At 38.4% G+C, this 18515-nt stretch overlaps 1 protein-coding gene across 1 annotated transcript in view; it reads right to left on the reverse strand.

The window, feature by feature from the left end:
• The window catches only part of FBXW7 (F-box and WD repeat domain containing 7), a 184698-nt gene that overhangs the window by 92266 nt on the left and 73917 nt on the right, over nt 1-18515 (reverse strand). Inside the window, exon 2 of the mRNA XM_084263309.1 lies at nt 9058-9615. Coding sequence (XP_084119435.1) covers nt 9058-9546 — 489 coding nt within the window. The 5' untranslated portion in view covers nt 9547-9615. The remainder of the gene's footprint in view (nt 1-9057; nt 9616-18515) is intronic.

Raw genomic sequence — 18515 nt, forward strand, 5'->3', positions numbered from 1 at the left:
GCTAGGTCTTTAGTCTAGCAAGCAATCTCTGTAATGGTAAACTAAATGAGAAACTGTATCAGCACTACTGCTTTCCACATCAAAAAAGATACATCTTTCTGTAATGAAGGGGGGGGATATCAATTAAAAACTACTTATTAAATATAATCTTGTAGTCAAAAGTATGACCCAAACTGTCAGCATCAATGTTTTTTGATAAAACTACTTTTCTTCATTCCCAGACAGATTCTTGACTTTCCTTTCTATACACAATACTTCACAAATTATACATTGGTACACTCATTTAATTCTGTAGCAGTGAAAAATCATCCTGCAAAAAGGTAACACACCCTTCATGACCAGAAAGAATAAACAGAATTTATTATAGCAGAAATTCCTGTCCTTTGACTGCAAGTGGCTTTTAAAAATAACGGTTATATTTAATTGCTAGGTACTTCAAGACCTTTGCATGAGAAAGCTGAACTAGATGTCCAAGTTCTTAGATAAGCCACAAACCCTATCAAGGATAACCAAATTATTACAAGCAGAGCCCCCCAATTAGTAAGCTTCATGATCCCCTTACACAGTAGAGAAAATTAGCAGAACAGCAACTCTTTAACACCAGTTTTAAGGGCAAGTGAAGGTGTAGGAGCAATTCTACTTATAAAAGGCAAAAGTACAGCTAAACCTCTGCAAGCCTTGGGCACCAAATGAAGCCATTACTTAACACAATGAAAGCACAGCAAGTCAGCTGTACTTTTCAGAAGAAATCTTGACATGTGTAGCAAAGCAGTACGCTGCAGGTTGGCACACGAGGAAGAACGTTGCTATCTACAGAGAAACTGAGAATCTGAATTCCTTCATGGATGCTTTAATATTTAATAAACTACATATTACTGACAGTTGCATGAACTTTCTAAATAATCCTGCATGTTTGGAATTATTAGCAATGAAGCTGTGTAGCATATAAATAAAAAAGATGTCAAAGGTTAAAAGTGTTGATTGATATTAATTCCAGAGTATGAATATCTCTGATGTTATTACAGTCCAATATAGACATAATGCTCTGTATCAGAAGAGTTTAAAAAAGTTTTGGTTTTTTTAAAAACAGCTAAACTTCCTCCAAAGTAACTAAACTGTCACGGTAATGCAAAAGTAATTCTGACTGGCAGTTGTAAAGACCATTTATTACTGTTTATTCTAAGCCATTTACTTAACTCATTGCACTTTAGTGATGCAGTTCAGAATAACCAAGGCAACAGAAAATTTGCTATTTCCTAAGCTTTTATAGAGTGATGTGAAAGAAGCTTTAAAAAGGAGAATCCCAGGGAGAAGCAAAAGGAAAAAAATTGTAAAGCATAATAAATAAAATGCAATATAATCAGAGCTATTCCTAACATGTATCCTTTTCGATACAGCTTCAACTGAATTATTACTTAGCTTAAAAACTCTTTAAAGCATTATCTGTTAGACCACTCAGGAGATGAAAGGCATGAAGAATCACATATCCTCTGTGTGATCCCAGTAAAAAATAAAGATGAAATAAAGATGAAATAAAGGGTATCTTTTTGTAGTCTGAAGTTTCCCCCCTCTCTCATGTGCACTCAGAACAGAGAACTATACATGGCACTCTTATCAGACAAGCCATCTCAAAACGTTTAATACTTATTTTTTTAAAAAGAATTATTCCTACATCATTTTATATATTGGAAACAGCTTTCTTTCACAAATAAAAAAATATTACGTCTTTTTGTTCCAGTTCTACTTATTCCCTACACTTAAACATGCTTCAAGTTTTTAACTACAAGAGCAGGAAAAACCTTTGCAAGGCAACACAGCACAAGCCTCTATGAGGCTGCAGCAAAGCAGCTGCAGCAAAGCAGCTGCAGCCCCCTCTGCTGCTCAGAGCAGAACAATATTACCGTACACTTTACAAAGCCACCACCCCCCCTGCAGACAGTATATTCCCACCTTCTCGTAACCACATGTGCTACCTCTACACAAAACAAAATGCTACTTCCATGGATCATTGTCTCTCTCAACATCATTTATTTCCCCATCCCCACAAAGCTTTTAGTCTCTTATCCTTCTGTGCAGACTGTCATACAGGAGTCCTTCTTCACATCACATTTGCACAAACTGCCCAGTGCAATCTTAGTTTTCTTTAGTTTTAAAAATTAATGCTAATCTTCCACACAAAGCAAAAATCACTGATTTATAACTCTGTGGCTCTACATACCAGTTTGGACCAAGTGTCTTTCAGTAAAAAATTCTGTCCCAGTCTGAGCTACATGTGTGACGTAGCTTTAGATTTCCTCGAGCTCCAAAGTCATTCATACCAGGTAATTTGTTCTCTTTCACCCCCTCCACTTTCTAAGGTCAATGAACAACCAAGAAAAAGCACCCTTGTAACAGCACCATTACTTACACACACCTGCCAAGTGACTTACCGCCTCACAGACAGCATGGCACCCAGACTCAAAGGATGCAGCAATCAACACATGCCACTTCTACAAGAAGATTAAGCTGTTCCTTAGGCTATAGCATTGTTATATGTAACATCAATTACATAAGAAAGGCATATATTAAAAAATCATCTTATTAACCTTTAATAATGAAGCAAATGCTGAAATATGACACCTGCAAGGTGTTTTTCATGGTTGTAGATCCTGCAACAGGCAAACCTGCATTTGAAGAGGACACTAACTCTACAAGGTAATGGGAGGGTTCTGCATGCAGAATGCCAGACCACTTATGATGAGTCACCACCACAATTCAAACAGTCTCAAAGGACTAGGCATCTCCCATAGATGGGCTCAAACACCCCTTCAGATACCCCTCCAGACAAGCAAAGCAGACAAATGTGCTTCCTGAAAGCCAGAAGAACAATGGCCATGCATCAGCCAGCAATCTTCCTGCTCTACTCGCTTACTTGGATTTTAAAATCCAGTTTTTTACAGAATACATAAAAATACCTGCTGTGCCTTCTGGTGCATTCTCCCCTCAAAACACAGTTTGTAGAGAAATATGAAATGGCTCTTGGGATCCCACCTCAAATGGGAGACAATGGCATGAAAAGAAAGACAGCACCTGCCTAAAGTGAGAGGCATACTCTAAGATGGAAAGAGGGCTGCCATTTTCATAACCTCTCAACAACTGTTTCCTACACATACAATACAACTTTTTGCCATGGACACAGTAAATTGCATCTTCCAGTTTCTGTATAAGCTTCAGATTCTTCTCCTCATTTGCCAGAGAACCATGTCAATCATGCAAGCAGGAGTAAGAAAGGAAACAAGCCTTGATATCACAGCATGACCTATAGCTCGTATACATCTGTCTCTGGATATCTCACACCTGCTGGTCTAACATGAAATTGTTATTTTGCCGACTCATGGAAACCTGTGACAACACTCAAATGTAGCTAACACTTCTCAGGAGCTCATGGGTTTCATTTTTTTTAAGTGACAGTTTCCTAACTGTGGTAGCTTCAACATTAGACACATTTAATTATTATTAAAAATAATATGTAATGTAGAATTTTAGAGAAAGAAAAGCTAATAGAACAACGTTAAATTCATTATGGCTTGGGTATAAGTGATGGTGACTGTCTTCCCTCTTCCCCAAAATACGTCACATTCAAACCACAGCTGAATGCAACTGTAAATTATTTTAACTGTTTAAAACAATTCCAAAGATAATCAAGAAGCCAATACTCCTCCAAATAAGAAAAAAATCACAGCAGTTAAAGAAAAACAACTAATCTTGATGGAAACTGAAGCCCTCAATTAAAAACAGAAGATTTAAGTACATCAGAGATGACAGTCATTAATGATTATGAAGATAATCATGACCATGATGAAGGGACTGGAGGATCTCCCTTATGGAGGAAGTCTGAGAGCGCTGTGTCTGTTCAGCCTAGAGAAAAGAAGACTGAGAGGGGAACTGGTAAGTACTTATAAATATCTAAAAGGGTGGGTGTCAGTAAGATAGGGCCAGACACTTCTCAGTGGTGCGAGACAAGGAGCAACAGGCACAAACTGGAGCACAAGAAGTTCCACCTGAATATGAGAAAAACTTTACTGTGAGGGTGACACAGTACTGGCACAGGCTGTGGAGTCTCCCTCTCTAGGGATATTCAGAACCCACCTGGATGCTGTTCTGTGCAACTGAGTCTAGGTGACCCTGCTCTGCCAGGGGGGTTGGACCAGCACGTCTCCAGAGGTCCCTTCCGACCCCTGTCAATCTGTGATTCTATGCAATATTTAAAAACTATGATACTGGGGGTTGCAGAAATAACTAAGCAAAGACACATAAAAAATGGAAGTAGTTAAGAGATTATACATATGACCAAAATTATTTTTAAGATATAGATCAAAATATTTCCAAAATCTCACAAACTTACTTAACAATATATAGAAAAAAATAGAAAAGGAAACAACATGCAACCTGAGTAAGTATAGGCTGAAACCCAGGTGTCAGTCCAAGAGAAAATAATGCAATGTTTTACATGGAATAAGATTAACAACATTGATACCAATTTTTCCATAACAACTGGTGTTTAGGACAGGTGATAACCAGCATGTTTTGATGACAACGAAATATTGCTGGTATGATAAGTTTGTTAATAATACAATTTCAAGAGTATGAACACAGGTAGACAAACAATTTAAATCTGCAATACGCAAGAATGTTAATTTACATGAACTATTTTCCAGCAATGATGACTACCAGTAATATGTTGTTGCAGTGCTACAGAATCCCCACACATACTAAGGGATAAAAGCATTTGAGGGCAGTTGCTATGAAGATGTACTACAAATGTATTTGTTTGCTTATGTTGTGGTTAATTGTTACACAACCAGTCCTAAGGGAATACAAATCATCACAGAGCACTGGAAACGGATGTCACAAATAGGATGCAATCAGTGAAGAATCAGTATCAAGCACATGTTGCTATACATGTATAATATCTGTATATTACAGACATAACATTTGACAGGATCATAGAAAGGTTTGGGTTGGAAGGGACCTCAAAGACCACCTAGTTCCAACCCCCTGCCACGGGCAGGGACACCCTCCACTAGATCAGGGTGCCCAAAGCCCCATCCAACCTGGCCTTGAACACTGCTGGGGAGGGGCCAACCACAGCTTCTCTTCCAGTGCCTCGCCACTCCCAGAGCGAAGACCTTCTTCCTACTATCTAATCTAAATCTACACACCTTTGACTTAAGGCCATTACCCCTTGTGCTATTACTACAAGCCCTTGTAAACAGTCCCTTTCCAGCTTTCCTGTCAGCCCACTACATGTACCTCCTTAGATCCCCCAGTCTTCTCTTCTCCAGGCTAAAGGATCAGATCAGCTGGAGTAAAAATTAACAAACAGTAAAGGATCTGATGAGGTACCCAGGCCATACTTAAGAGAGCAGAAGTCTCTCTGAAAAAAGGCTTGCAGCATGTCAGACAAGTCATTCAAACATGAAATCCCAATGCAATGCTGCAGTTAAAAGTGTTTATGGAATCATTTGTTATATGAATGGTTAAATACATGGCATGGCATGAATGAATTTTAATTGTCATTAGCACAGTTGCAACTGCAGGTTTAATCTCAGTTCTGGCATCTACAATTTAAGATGGATGTTCAAAAGTCAGAAAGACTGTTCAGGAAAGTATCATGACAAGAACAAAAAAACAGACAAATAGGCCCAATGAAAGCAGTGGCCCTATTATTTAATACATATTTCAGAAGTAAACTTGGCTGCTTTATGTATGCAGAATAACCCTGCTTTTTCAACAATTCTTCAGTACAACATGAAAATAATAAATTGTAGTGGTCAAAAAAAAGACAGATAAGAGGAAGAAGACAGGTAAAGTAAACGTACAGAAGTTTAAACACTGATGATAAATAACAAAGTATTAGCCCAGGCTTGAAACAGATTTGCCTTGCTGTACTGTTTCCTGTTTTCAAATGGTAGAGATTTTCTAAAAACAAGCTTTTACTTGCACAGAAGGTGACACACAGCAGCCTTACGTTTCGTGCAGGAAATCAGAACAGGTAACCACAAGGAACCGTCCATATTCCTGCGTATTGCTGGTGAATGCAACAAAGACCCTCCTGAACAAGTAGCCTTCTCATTTCAACTGCACATGCCCTTTAGTTGTAACATTTCCCCAACATTATGGCAACAATTATCTCAGTTATTTCCATGGGACAGTAGTATAAGGCAAATATTTATATATAATTATATGTATATTATGTAACCATTACCTAAACCATTAATATATATAAATACAATGGGGTTTATGCTTCTGGTGCTGCTGTCAAGTGGACATCCAGGTGACAGGCAGCAACACAAGCAGGATACATTGCTGTGTTATGTGGGAACCCTGCCATTTCCTTCCTTAACCGCACAGGATCTTGCAGACCAATAAGCAAATAGTTTATGAGGTAAAGTATAAAGACAAAGAACAGAGACATCAAAAAGTTGCTATGAGCTGTACCACAACACCTACAGCAGCAGCACTTGCTATTTTACTCAGTCTTGCCATTAGCTCTTTGTATTCAGCAGTGACAGAAGTTGTGTGTTGCCAGTATTGCCACGCACAACCAGATGAAGCTAGCAACTATGTTGGCTCAGGAAGGGATGCCTCTGAGGAGCCAGGTTTACATCTGACACACAAACAGGTAGTAGCGGGTTCACAGCCGATACTGCTGGTGCAAATCAAGTTTCACAGGGGCACACAGCAAGGGAGCACATAATTCAGCCAGAGGTATGAGAACCATGCTAGACTACAAATACTGAGAAGCATATCTGAAAAGCTAAAAATAAGTCTATGGGGTTTCAGTCTCCTAGGATGAGTCCATCTTCAACAGGTAGAACCAGAAATCACTAGTAAATATAGCTGATCAGACTACAAACACCTCTTCTTCTTCTCAAAAAGCAGCATATTAATTACTGTATTAATTACTGGTAATTCATTCATGCTCCAGCACAGCTATATTTCTAAAGTATTTCTTAACAGAAATTGTGTTTCTCTTGTTAAATGTTGGTTTATTAATGAATTGGACACATTAGTGTTGTATTATGACAGTCTTAACGTGCAACTGTGACCTAGAACAGTGGCACAAGCAGTTTTCCAACCTGTGCTGATCCTTCAGGTAGACTGCTAAAACTACCTGAAGGCACACTGTGACTCAGGAGCAGCTCCCAAATACACTATCTAGACCTCCAACAGTTCTTGCAGGAGCAGAGCCTGGGCACAGAGCACAGACTGAAGTGGTCAGTCCTGCACAGAAACAATATGGAAAGCATCTATCAGACCACACAGAAAATTTGCCTCCATACAAAAATCTTTCAGACAGCTTCCTTCAGGATAAAGCAGCTTGCTTCAGTTTATGTCAAACACATTTAAAAAAACATTTCAAGAAAACACCACATTCCTTATTGGAGATGATAAAGGTTTGGAACTGACCAATGAAAACTGTACTCTGCCCAGTATATAACACAAGTATGGCTATTTACAAAGAACTTAAAAGTTTCCAATCCAGAGACTTAAAAATGTATTTTTGAAGCATTTCCTACATTAAAAATCAAGTCCATGCTGGATGCCAGTTGTTATATGCTACTCAATAAGTCAAACTAAAGCTGGGAAAACCAAGGCATTGGAATAAAGACAAGAATTTGAGTTGTAAAAACCCAACTGAATGACATTAAATATGCCATCAGTATTTCATTCCAAATTAGAAAGCATACACTTCAGTACCCTGAACTGTGAAATTATCAGTAGAAAATCACTGTACCAAAAGTCAGGTGAAAACATTACGGCTTTTCAAAAATCAAATATGTTAGTTGAGATGCTTTAAATACATGAGCAAATTACGTACTGATCACTATTACAAAAAAAGCCCCATATTTCTGCAGCTTCCAGAAGCAAATATTCATCACATTTACTTGTTCTAGTGCATCTTAAAGACTGACTGTCCATATCTACACACTCATGTTCATACTCAAACACACAGGAATGCTGTCAATTTATGTTAAGTGATTTTTTTGTGTGTTTGTTTTACATCAGGTTGTCTGGTTTGAAGTTTTTTTAAATGTACACAGAATAAATTTGAGGAGGCTTCACCATTTTCCTTTTTTGAAAAGTCAGAGAAGGCTAGATGTTCTATTAAGAAAAAGAAACTGGTACATAGGCTTAGAAACAACACTATTCCACAAGAACATTTGTCTGGTCCTCTTGTTTATTGGTTGGTATCACCCCTTTCATAACTCTTTCAGTTTTTGCTGCTGCTAAGAATTAACACAACTCCTCCTTCCTGAAGGACTAGAAAAATCTGGAGAACTATTAATGTATGATGGAGCTAATACTTCAGAAGCTTTTTTTTTAATCTAGAATTTCAGATTATGTAAGTAACAATAAAAATACAAATATTTACTTCCAAATTCTTAATTGCAAATCAGTTCTCAACAATCACCGCACACAGTTTACACGGACATTACAAGCAGGATACCACATGACATTCTGTAATGATTTTGTAACTGCATGACTGGATAACTCACGTTTTTTATAAATTTGTATTATCTTACCAAAGAACGCACTATAAGCTGGCCAGAACTCTATGTTTCCTGTAATATTTCACCCTATTTTTTCATTACAATGCTTTTATCTAAATGAACTGGATATTCCCAGAGAACACCACACATGCACAATTGCTTACCTTCCTTCTTGCCTCCTTTGAGAAGGACAGTACCACAAACAGTGCCTGGAGGATCTTATTAAATGTATGTAAAACAATAAAGAAGCACCTTCTTCCTCTGACCATAGTCATCAGAGCTCTATTCCTTAAAATATATAGGAGTATTCGTTCATGTGAAATGCATGCAAATAATTTGATTATTAACAGGTAAAACAGTATCATTTGTGTGAACTGCATAAATTCTTCATAATGACCTCTTTAGGAAATAAAATCTTTGCCTCGTTGTAAAACCTTAGTTTCAGTTAAATATGCAAATTATTTTCCAAAATTCAGAGTTAACAGGGATTAAAAGCACTAAAAGAAAAATAGTTTCGCACCTTTGTCTTGACGTAGAATGGCGATGACTGGTGAATGGGCAAGTCCATGAGGCTATTGGAATTTGAGACACTGTTACTGTTAGTGTGTTCATCTTCTCTACTGCTATCGTCAGACTGATCAAAATCATCACTCTCCTGGTCCATTTCCTCCTCCTCTTCCACCTCCTCCTCTTGATCACCAGCATGTTCATCATCATCTTCCTCCTGGTTACAAGTGGACTCTTCATCCACTGTAATAAGTCTATTGTTATTTTCTTCTAACTGTTCCTGCTGAGACTCATGCCTGTCATCAAATCCAGGTTCTTCTCCTCCTATCTCCCCATTCCTTCCTATGTGCTGCTCCTCTTGTTGTCGTCTTTGCTGCTGCTCCTCCTCTTCTACGACCCGATTCATCTGCTCCTCATCTACTTGGCTTGAGGAAGCATTACCTCGAAGAGATCCACCAGTTCGTCGCCTCTTGCTGCCCACAGAGAGCAGTTCCTGATTCATTTCCAAAAGCCAGCTTGCTACTTCTTGGACCTTGGCTAGGCTATCTGAAGATGCAAAAGCTTTCACATTCTAAGGAGACAAAAAAAAGAAAAAGCAGGAAATTAAAGAAGTTACATCTTTTATTAGATAGAGCATTAAAACTTCATTGTATTATTACTCCTGACAACTTCAAATTCTGAGAAACAAGGAATAATTTCTACTTGACACTCAAGTGGAAGAACCCAAACAGACTGCAGACAACTGGGCAGCAAGTTATTTCTTTTTTTTTGTTCCGATCATGAGCTCTATGACCACGAAATTCTGCAACATTCAGAAGAACTACCTGACCACCTAGAGAATCCACAAGAACCATTAGCATTCACATTAACAGAAGATCCAAGTCAGTGATACTACTTGCTAAAAACTGGACAAAGATAATTTTCAAATATCATTATATTTTCCCTGCAATTTTGATTGCAGACTTTATATATTACTCACCAACAGTGAGTTGCTTTTGGTCTTATGCCTTAGGAATAGGCACATCTTCAGTTATAATTGAAAGTTCCATTTCTTGTTACTATGATTTTCTTTTAGATAAATGAGAAAGTGAACATGCACTTAATAATACAGCCTTATCACTTCCGAGTTATAAATTGGCAACAGGGATGCCAAGTGGTCAAAAGCAGACACCACTAGGCAGCTTGTGCTGCCCAGAAACAGCACACACCTTGCCTGTCAAACATCCCTCACAGCACTAAAGCTCTCCAAACTCCAAGAAACTCCAAGAATTTTTGAGACTAAGAAGTTAAAAAATTGACAAATTTAGATCATAGAATCACAGGATCCATATTAATAAAAATTGAAAAATACTTATACAATTTCCAAATTATCCACACGTTTGCCTACAAAAGTGCATACAAGCAATGTATGAGAACAGAGGGATACAACATAGCGCAGCGAGATCTGAAATTTAGTATTAGATTTCCAGGTTTACAATCCTTCTAAGCTGGTACAACCTGACTCCAGTTCCTCAAGGTTCAAGTAATGTGTTGAGTAGATAAAGTCAGAGATGAACTCAATAAGTAGTCAGATTCACAGGCTGTACAAGAAAACATGTACAAAAAAAAAATAACATTTTCATTGTGTATAGGACCACTGTCTATTGTTCATGGACCACACCACTCAGTAAGCTACGCTGTGAGAAAGAGGTTCAGAAAGCACAATACAATAATGGAAGGGACCAGGACTGCCCAGTCACCTTAGAGTAGGAGCAGTGAAGGATGTACGCTTCTGTGTGCACTTCAGTACACGAAGATATTCCTGAAGATACTTCTCCCACCCCTGTCCTCTTATTTTTTAGGAAGTCCTCTATATCCCCTAGTTAAAAAAACAAAAATCAAAAAACCCTAGAGCCTTGGATGATGGAAATGTAGAACAGATAAACCCAAACTTTGGTCCATTACAGTTGTCAAAACATTTATCTTATTGGTGAGGAGGGAAGAAAGTACCAGAAACCATAGCTCTAAATAATTTTCATTGTATTGTACCATAAAAGCCACAGAAACACATTTACCAAGGTTTTTCAAGCCTTTCACTGAGATGAGTTCATAGATGAGACTGCTAACTTGTGCCGTCTTCCTCAGGGAAACATTATTTACATCCCAAAGATGAGGTTCTCGAGTTTTCACATTATCTATCCAGATGACAATTGACCAAATAAAACCTTCTGAGCTCAAAAGCTGAAATGTGTGTTCCAAACCAAGTGTCCACTAGCAATTAGCTCCAACTAATGAATGAGAAGCTAATACTAAAAGACAATTAAACTCCACACGTCAAAGGAAGGACATGATAGAAGAGCAGAGGCTGTGCTGACTCACACTTTTACCAGTGGAAAAAAAGCATTAGGGCACTAGGGTGCATATGACCCAAACCAGAAGCTAATGACTCCAGCCTCGATTGCAAAGAGCATTGGAAGTGAATGTGTTTAATTTTTCTATATATAGTAAATAGCACTTGAGAAAGACTGCGCTCTTCATGGCATCCAAGAGAAATGTTTTCACTTAACATTTTCCCCCAAAGCCCAGAAACCTTAGCACATCGGAGTGATCTTTAATAATTCCATTTCATCAAGTGTCAAATTTGCTTGCATATAGTCTGAGGTTAGTGCAACTTGTTTGTCAGGCTTCCTACACAGTTTGGGTATTATAAACATGAAAACACTACATCTTATTTTCTTACAAAAAGAGAAAAGATGTGGATTTTTTTAAAGCATTATGTAATGTAAAAATAGGTAATAAAAAAATTAATTTAAAAGACCAAGCAATAGATTTGCATCTTCACAATCTACCAATTGTAGTTTCCATCACAAATGACTCTTTAAATAGCCATGAATGAAGCTTAAAGGTTTTAATCACATTTTTTCAATTTTCTCAAAAGTATTATTTTAAATATATACATCAATCGCTGGTTTAGGGCTTAATAAAACTGTTAATGCTGCATTCGTTTCAGTAATTTGTTATATACTTTCAATTTGTATAAGCAACCAACATGAAAAAACAGCTTTTAAACACCCAAGTAATAAAATGCATGATTCTGCTAAATGCTTAGGTGACGAAAGTAACACTATTGTTACTGCTAAAATACCCAAATGAAATTCCAACCAATTAAAAAAAGAACATGTTCTAGTTCTATTATATTTTTCTAATTATTCCTACATTTTGCAGTGACCATCAATTCACAGAATTAACTTCAGTCATAAGTGATTTCAGTTTTACTCTGTTTTTGCATAAAGTCAACTTGGTTTTACCAGAAGCCTGTAAAATGCATTATCAAAATTTAATTACAAGCAGTGCTACATCAGGAATCATCAATATGCAAAGAGGTGCTGCATTTGCTGAAGAACAGATGGATGTACATTATCTGAGAGATTTGAAACATTAAAGCTGCCTTCTGTCACGTAAGTGCTTTCAGAATTAACTACTGTCAGCTAATACACAAGATACAATCGTTTCTATACTGAGGGTAGATAAGGAATAAGACAGGATTATTATTATGCAGGAAGCAGTGTATTTACAAATCGACGACCAGGGAACTCAAATGCCATGTTTCCAGCTAGTACAGCACCTTGTTTCTACATGCCCTCAGCCCAAAATGACTCAAGTCAGCTGAACCCCTGTAGATCAGTAGATGAAAGCTGTTGCTCTCCCACCCACCTCAGTCCCCAAAGAGAGTTTTTCAGATAGACACAAAAACATGGCAGTGCAGTGGCAACACTTTGCATAAATATGCAAAACTGATTAAACCTGGTCAACAAGTCTAACTTGGCTACTCCCAAGTAAGTTTTGTAACACCTGCAGCCAGTCCCATGGAAAAGCAAAACACAAGGAATCCCTAAGGAAAATGGAAGTCCCTGGACTGATCCAGCTGTAAATTCAGAGCTGATAAATGAATTGCCCCCTTCTATATTGAAGATTAAATGCTGGTTAAGTGCAATTCTTGGTTTTATCCATTAAATTTGCACTGAAGATTATAAAAGTAACCCAGAACAACAGCTGCTCAAAACCATCTCGAAGAAATACCAAGCAACACTGGGAAACCACAGAGAAAGCTCCTCAGGTTTATCTGCCACAATAGGCTTCATTCTGTAGTGTGTCTGAAGGACAACCACTTCTCTTCTTGCTTTAGAGCTGAAATACCTCTGTCCCTCTAGTAGATATTACAGTTATTTAATATTAACATATATGAAAACATGTAACTATGGGAAAAATCTGGAAATCTCCATAAGTACTGTTTTTTTATTATTCCTTTTTTATCACTCAAAATTGTAAATGAAAAAAGAAAAGGGCATGAGGCAGGGGCAGCTGGTGGGGGTGGATGGTTTTTTAACCAAGCATAGCAGAGCATGAAAAGGTTTTAAAGAATTAACTTTGAAATTAGAAAGTTAGACTGGCTTGGATACTAACCTACTTCATGCTAATACTGATCAGGACAGCCATTAGTGAAAAGAGAGTAGTTACAACATGGTTTATGGGCAGTGGATGCTTCTAGAACAAATCTTGAGATTACAGACTTGGAGGACAAAGACAGCTAGACAAAAACAAACACTTCTGTAGATGGTTATTAAATCCTGCCTAACATACAAATACAAATAACCCAGTTAAAAAAGCTGAGAGATATTAAACTGAATACTGATTTATAATTGGGGTAAACAAAGTTTAAAAAGGTGCATCCAGCCAAGGATCTCCTACGATTCCAGCACCCCGATCTACCTTCCGAAAAAAAAGCACCTTACTGACAAGCACATTTTGCCAAAGATCTACACTGGCACGTTAACAACTGAAGGCTAGGCTTGTATTAGCCAGCCCTGCAGTGCAACAGGCCACTCAGTGTGCCACTGAGCCCCAGCACCCTGATACAGGCTTGGGGAGGGGAAAGGGCTGCTATTGCCAGAGCAGCTCTGACCCCCACAGCTGGAGCACATCTCCTGCCTTAGTTTCACCCTGAAGGGGCTCGGGCAGCTCTGCTGTGACTCATTCAAGGGGGGAGCAGATGTGGACAATCAGGAACTGCACTTTAAACATGTGTCTTTCATCCAAATGCCAACTAACACCTAAAGGCACCTCCCAATGGGGCACTACCTGCCACCAAAGGCCTGTTTAACCCATCTGAAAAACACGCATACAGAGAGAATTAAGTGCAGCATCAAGCTCGTAGAAATACGTAACGTAATGGACACTAAAAAGACTGTGGAGCATCTTCTACAGAAAAAAGAAGACAGACACAGCTATGATTGCCAACAACGTAAAACACTACGAACAAGCAACCTACATGCTGTATTGGATTAAACATTTAATACACCGGCTACTTACTTCATATATGTGAAAGATCTTCAACAATAGCAAAGCAACAAACAAACAAAAAGTCAACATGCAATAAGTGGAACTGAAACCACACACCGTCAAATGAAGAATCCACTACCTTCCTCTACAGGTTATGGTAGTGCACAATTCTCCTCATGCAAAAACAAGATATTCAAGATAAAACCACAACTTAAACTACAGTTATGAGCTTTAAACAAAAGTTACAGGAGAGTAATTTTGCTATGGTACACAGGATGGCAAACATGATGATAGTAATGGACTCCTCAAGTCCTAAAATTCTGTGTTGAATACACAGTACAGAAGATGAAAATAAACCACCTGTATTTCATTAGCACAAAATGTTAGAACAAGTTGAACGTACAGCTTAACAAACTTTCAGTAACATTTCATCAAAACAAAATACATCACCAACAACACATCTCACTCTACAAATATGCATGCTTTTTCTAAGAATGATAAACAACTAATTCCAAATGTATACACACCTCAAATCTCTCCATCAACACCATTATTCACTGCTCCAAGCTCCACAACAAACTAGCAGCTAAAAAGATTCTCTGCTCCTGCTCTACTATCACCCTGCTCAGCAAAGTTCTGCCAGCACTTTGTGGAGTAGCTCACCTATCTTTTCTGTTGGATTAGAAATTATCCTGCTCCCCTTTGCACTCTCTCTAGATACTTTGTTTATTCAGTGCAAATTTGTCAAAGTAACCAATGCTAAAAAAGTGTTCCTCTAATTACTTATGTCAAACATAAATCTGACAGCACACAAAAAAATAGATTTAGCATTCATTCAATTTAAAAAAGTACCACAATTACAGTCTCCTGTGCAAATGTAATTACACCCAGCTGCCTCTAATCTTCCTGTGTGGCCAGTTTTAATGATCACCCTCCCTACTGTAATCTGGCCCCAACTTTGTATCTACTTTCTGAGGCTTTTCACTAAGTCTTTGCTCCCTGACCTCCTCTCCTAAATGTTTCTGAACAAAGACTATTCCAGTTTTCCCACTATATATGTGCTACTGTAAGATGGTCTCTCTCTTCTGTTCATCTGCATCTATTAACCTCACAATCCTGCTTCAACAGACCTTATTCCTCCTCTCCATCTTTCATCATCCAAATTTACTTTTTTCTCCTGGGACCACCTCTTTACACAGCTGCCTCTCTAATCTCATGCCTCAATCTCTCAATCCCTTCACAACGCTAGTTCCACTTCCCTCTGTTCTGATCCACTCCCTGCAGAAAGTGAAGAGACTTAAAGACAATAGCTGACCGTTCATGTGTAGTAAGAGCACAAACAGTCCCTTGCTATCAGTTACAGGGACAAACACACAGATGCCATTAAAAAGAAAACTTTGTTTTACCTCCAGGCTGGAAAGACAAAGGGGTATGGAGGACCTACCACACAATCCTTAATATAGGATAAAATATAAAGTAGCACACAAAACCTACTAGCGACCGAGAATAAAAAAGCAGTTTAGGAAATGAGTAATTGCTACAAGAATTTGTATGTATTTAGCAGTACTTGGCTGAGTGGCATGATAAGAAAATACCAGAAGTAGGAGAGAGATTAATAGACCTTCCTTGAGGAAGTTTAGAAGAAACAGCTTGAGCTATGTGCAGTCAACCTACCTACTCTTTACATTACGATAAAATATATACAATCACGTCTAATTACTTCATATAGATTAAGATATATCACTAAGAAAACAACAGCCCAGCACTTAGATTGCATTTTTCTGACCTCCAGCTATATTCATACATACATTTCCATCTGAAGATGTCCAAACTTTCCTTAAAACTCAACTGCTGAATCAAAGGTAAGATTTTCTGTTCAACAGGTCTTTGTCCTATTAGCGTGGAAGAACAATCTCTTCCATTTTATTTCTCTATCATTTCTTCTCTTTACATTTATTTTTCCATAGCATGTCCACACGATCTCCATATGTGAACATTTAACACCATCACAGAACATCAACTTTTCATGTCATAATGTCAACAAACAACACTGTACTGGATGAGGAAGCTGATGAACGAAACTCTTTTCAGACTCTGCTGTAAAAGCCCAGACGTGGTCTAGGTTTGGTTAACACTCACAGACAGCAACTGCATGCTGAGAGCAGGCAAAGCCACAAAAGGTGCAAGATGCTTCCTTGCTGTGCACAGGCAGGGTACACACAGAGTCATCCCTGTGGGTTTGACACACACAGATACAGAATGTTGATTTATCACAGTTAAAATGAATCCCACAGATTTTCTTTGCAACAGCAAGAGGAATGTCAAGTTTAATGCTCGAAACCAAACCACCCTTTTTTCCCCCTCCTCATGCACTCTCCACACAAGAAGAGCTGACCTGGCTAAAAGTTTACACAGAAGATATTAACTCAGACTTATTGCAGAGTGGGAGGAAAAAAAATGAAATCAATTTGAGTTAACTTTGCAGCAGTTTTTAATGCTCTAGAACAGAAAATCATGCTATAAAATGTATTAATAGAGACATAGTGGCAAAATTAAAGCAATCAACACATAACAGGAAGCAAGGAAACCACTGACTTTTTTTTTCTGTAAACACAGAAGTGTTTCACCACCTTAATTCTTGTGTTTGAAGTGTCAAAAAATGCCTGCATTTTCCTTGTTTCAAAAAGCAGAAAAATATCATAAGCAAACAATTAGTGAATAGCATGTTACACAAAAGTTATGTTTCAACCTTAAAACCTGACACTTCAGAAAATGAGTGGTGTGAGATACTGTAGTAAGGATGGGGTGGAGGTAAGAGGCAAATGCAAAGCAACCCATGAGGAGATTATTGACAGCCTCCATCACCTACTAGTAAGAAAACCGTATTAAAAAAATATTAAAATTCCAGGTTCTTTTGGTGGATGACAGGTTGGCCATGAGCCAGCAGTGTGCCCTGGTGGCTAAGAGAGCCAATAGGATCTTGGGGTTCATTAAAAGCAGTGTGGCCAGCAGGTCAAAGGAGGTGATCCTCCCCCTCTACTCTGCCTTGGTCAGCCCCCACCTGGAGTATTGTGTCCAGTTCTGGGCTCCCTGCTATGAAAAAGACAGGGATCTCCTGGAGAGAGTCCAGAGAAGGGCTGTGAATATGATTAAAGGACTGGAGCATCTCTCCCAGGAAAGGCTGGAAGAACTGGGGCTCTTCAGCCTTGAGAAAAGACAACCAAGAGGGGATCTGATTAAGTGTGGGATGTATTGGGAAACAGCCAGCCTCTTTTCAGTGGTCTGTGGAGACAGGACAAGGGGCAATGGCTGCAAGTTGGAGCACAGGAAGTTCCGCACCAACATGCGGAAGAACTTTTACACAGTGAGGGTGACAGAGTCCTGGGACAGGCTGCCCAGGGAGGTGGTGGAGTCTCCTTCTCTGGAGATATTCAAGACCTGTCTGGACACCTATCTGTGCAATATGAGCTGGGGAGCTGCTTTGGCAGGGGGGTTGGACCCGATGATCTCTTGAGGTCCCTTCCAACCAATCCCTATGATTCTGTGATTCCTCAAAGCCACAGCCCAACCGACTGCCAAGTTATTAACACCAATGGGGAATTCCTGTCTATCATAAATTCTGTCCCTATCTCTGAGCTCTCTGAAAGCCAATACCAGCAGCATAACTACAAAAGTTACTCATTTTTAATTCTGCATTGTTATGTTTTCATCAAGAGGAGTGAATGGATGTATTTTAGAATAAAATCATTTAAATTCCTTGAAAGATATCATGGGAGGCAACAATGCACAGCAGGAGATCAGTATTATGACTGATCTTACTGTGTTCATATAAATAATCATGTTATTTATAGCAGCTATATTAATAATGACTGTTATACAGAAGATCACTGGTTTGTCTTTTCTCTAACAACTCTTTAAAGGATTAAGCTGTAAAATATGACACGTTAACTATCATGTGTGACAAATTAAAGGCTTCTCTCCCTTTTTCCTCAGAAAAAGGAAAGCAGAAAGCAAGCTTTGAGTTATTCAAAGGGTGACAAGTTTTCCAGCAACTATTAAAACCAAAACAGGCCACCACTTAAATCTTTAATAGTAAGCTGTATCCATTTTCTCATTGAAAATACCTCTGCACACAATTTCCAACTAAATTGT

This window comes from Gallinula chloropus (assembly GCF_964237585.1).
Source record: "Gallinula chloropus genome assembly, chromosome: 4".
NCBI classification, from domain to species: domain Eukaryota; kingdom Metazoa; phylum Chordata; class Aves; order Gruiformes; family Rallidae; genus Gallinula; species Gallinula chloropus.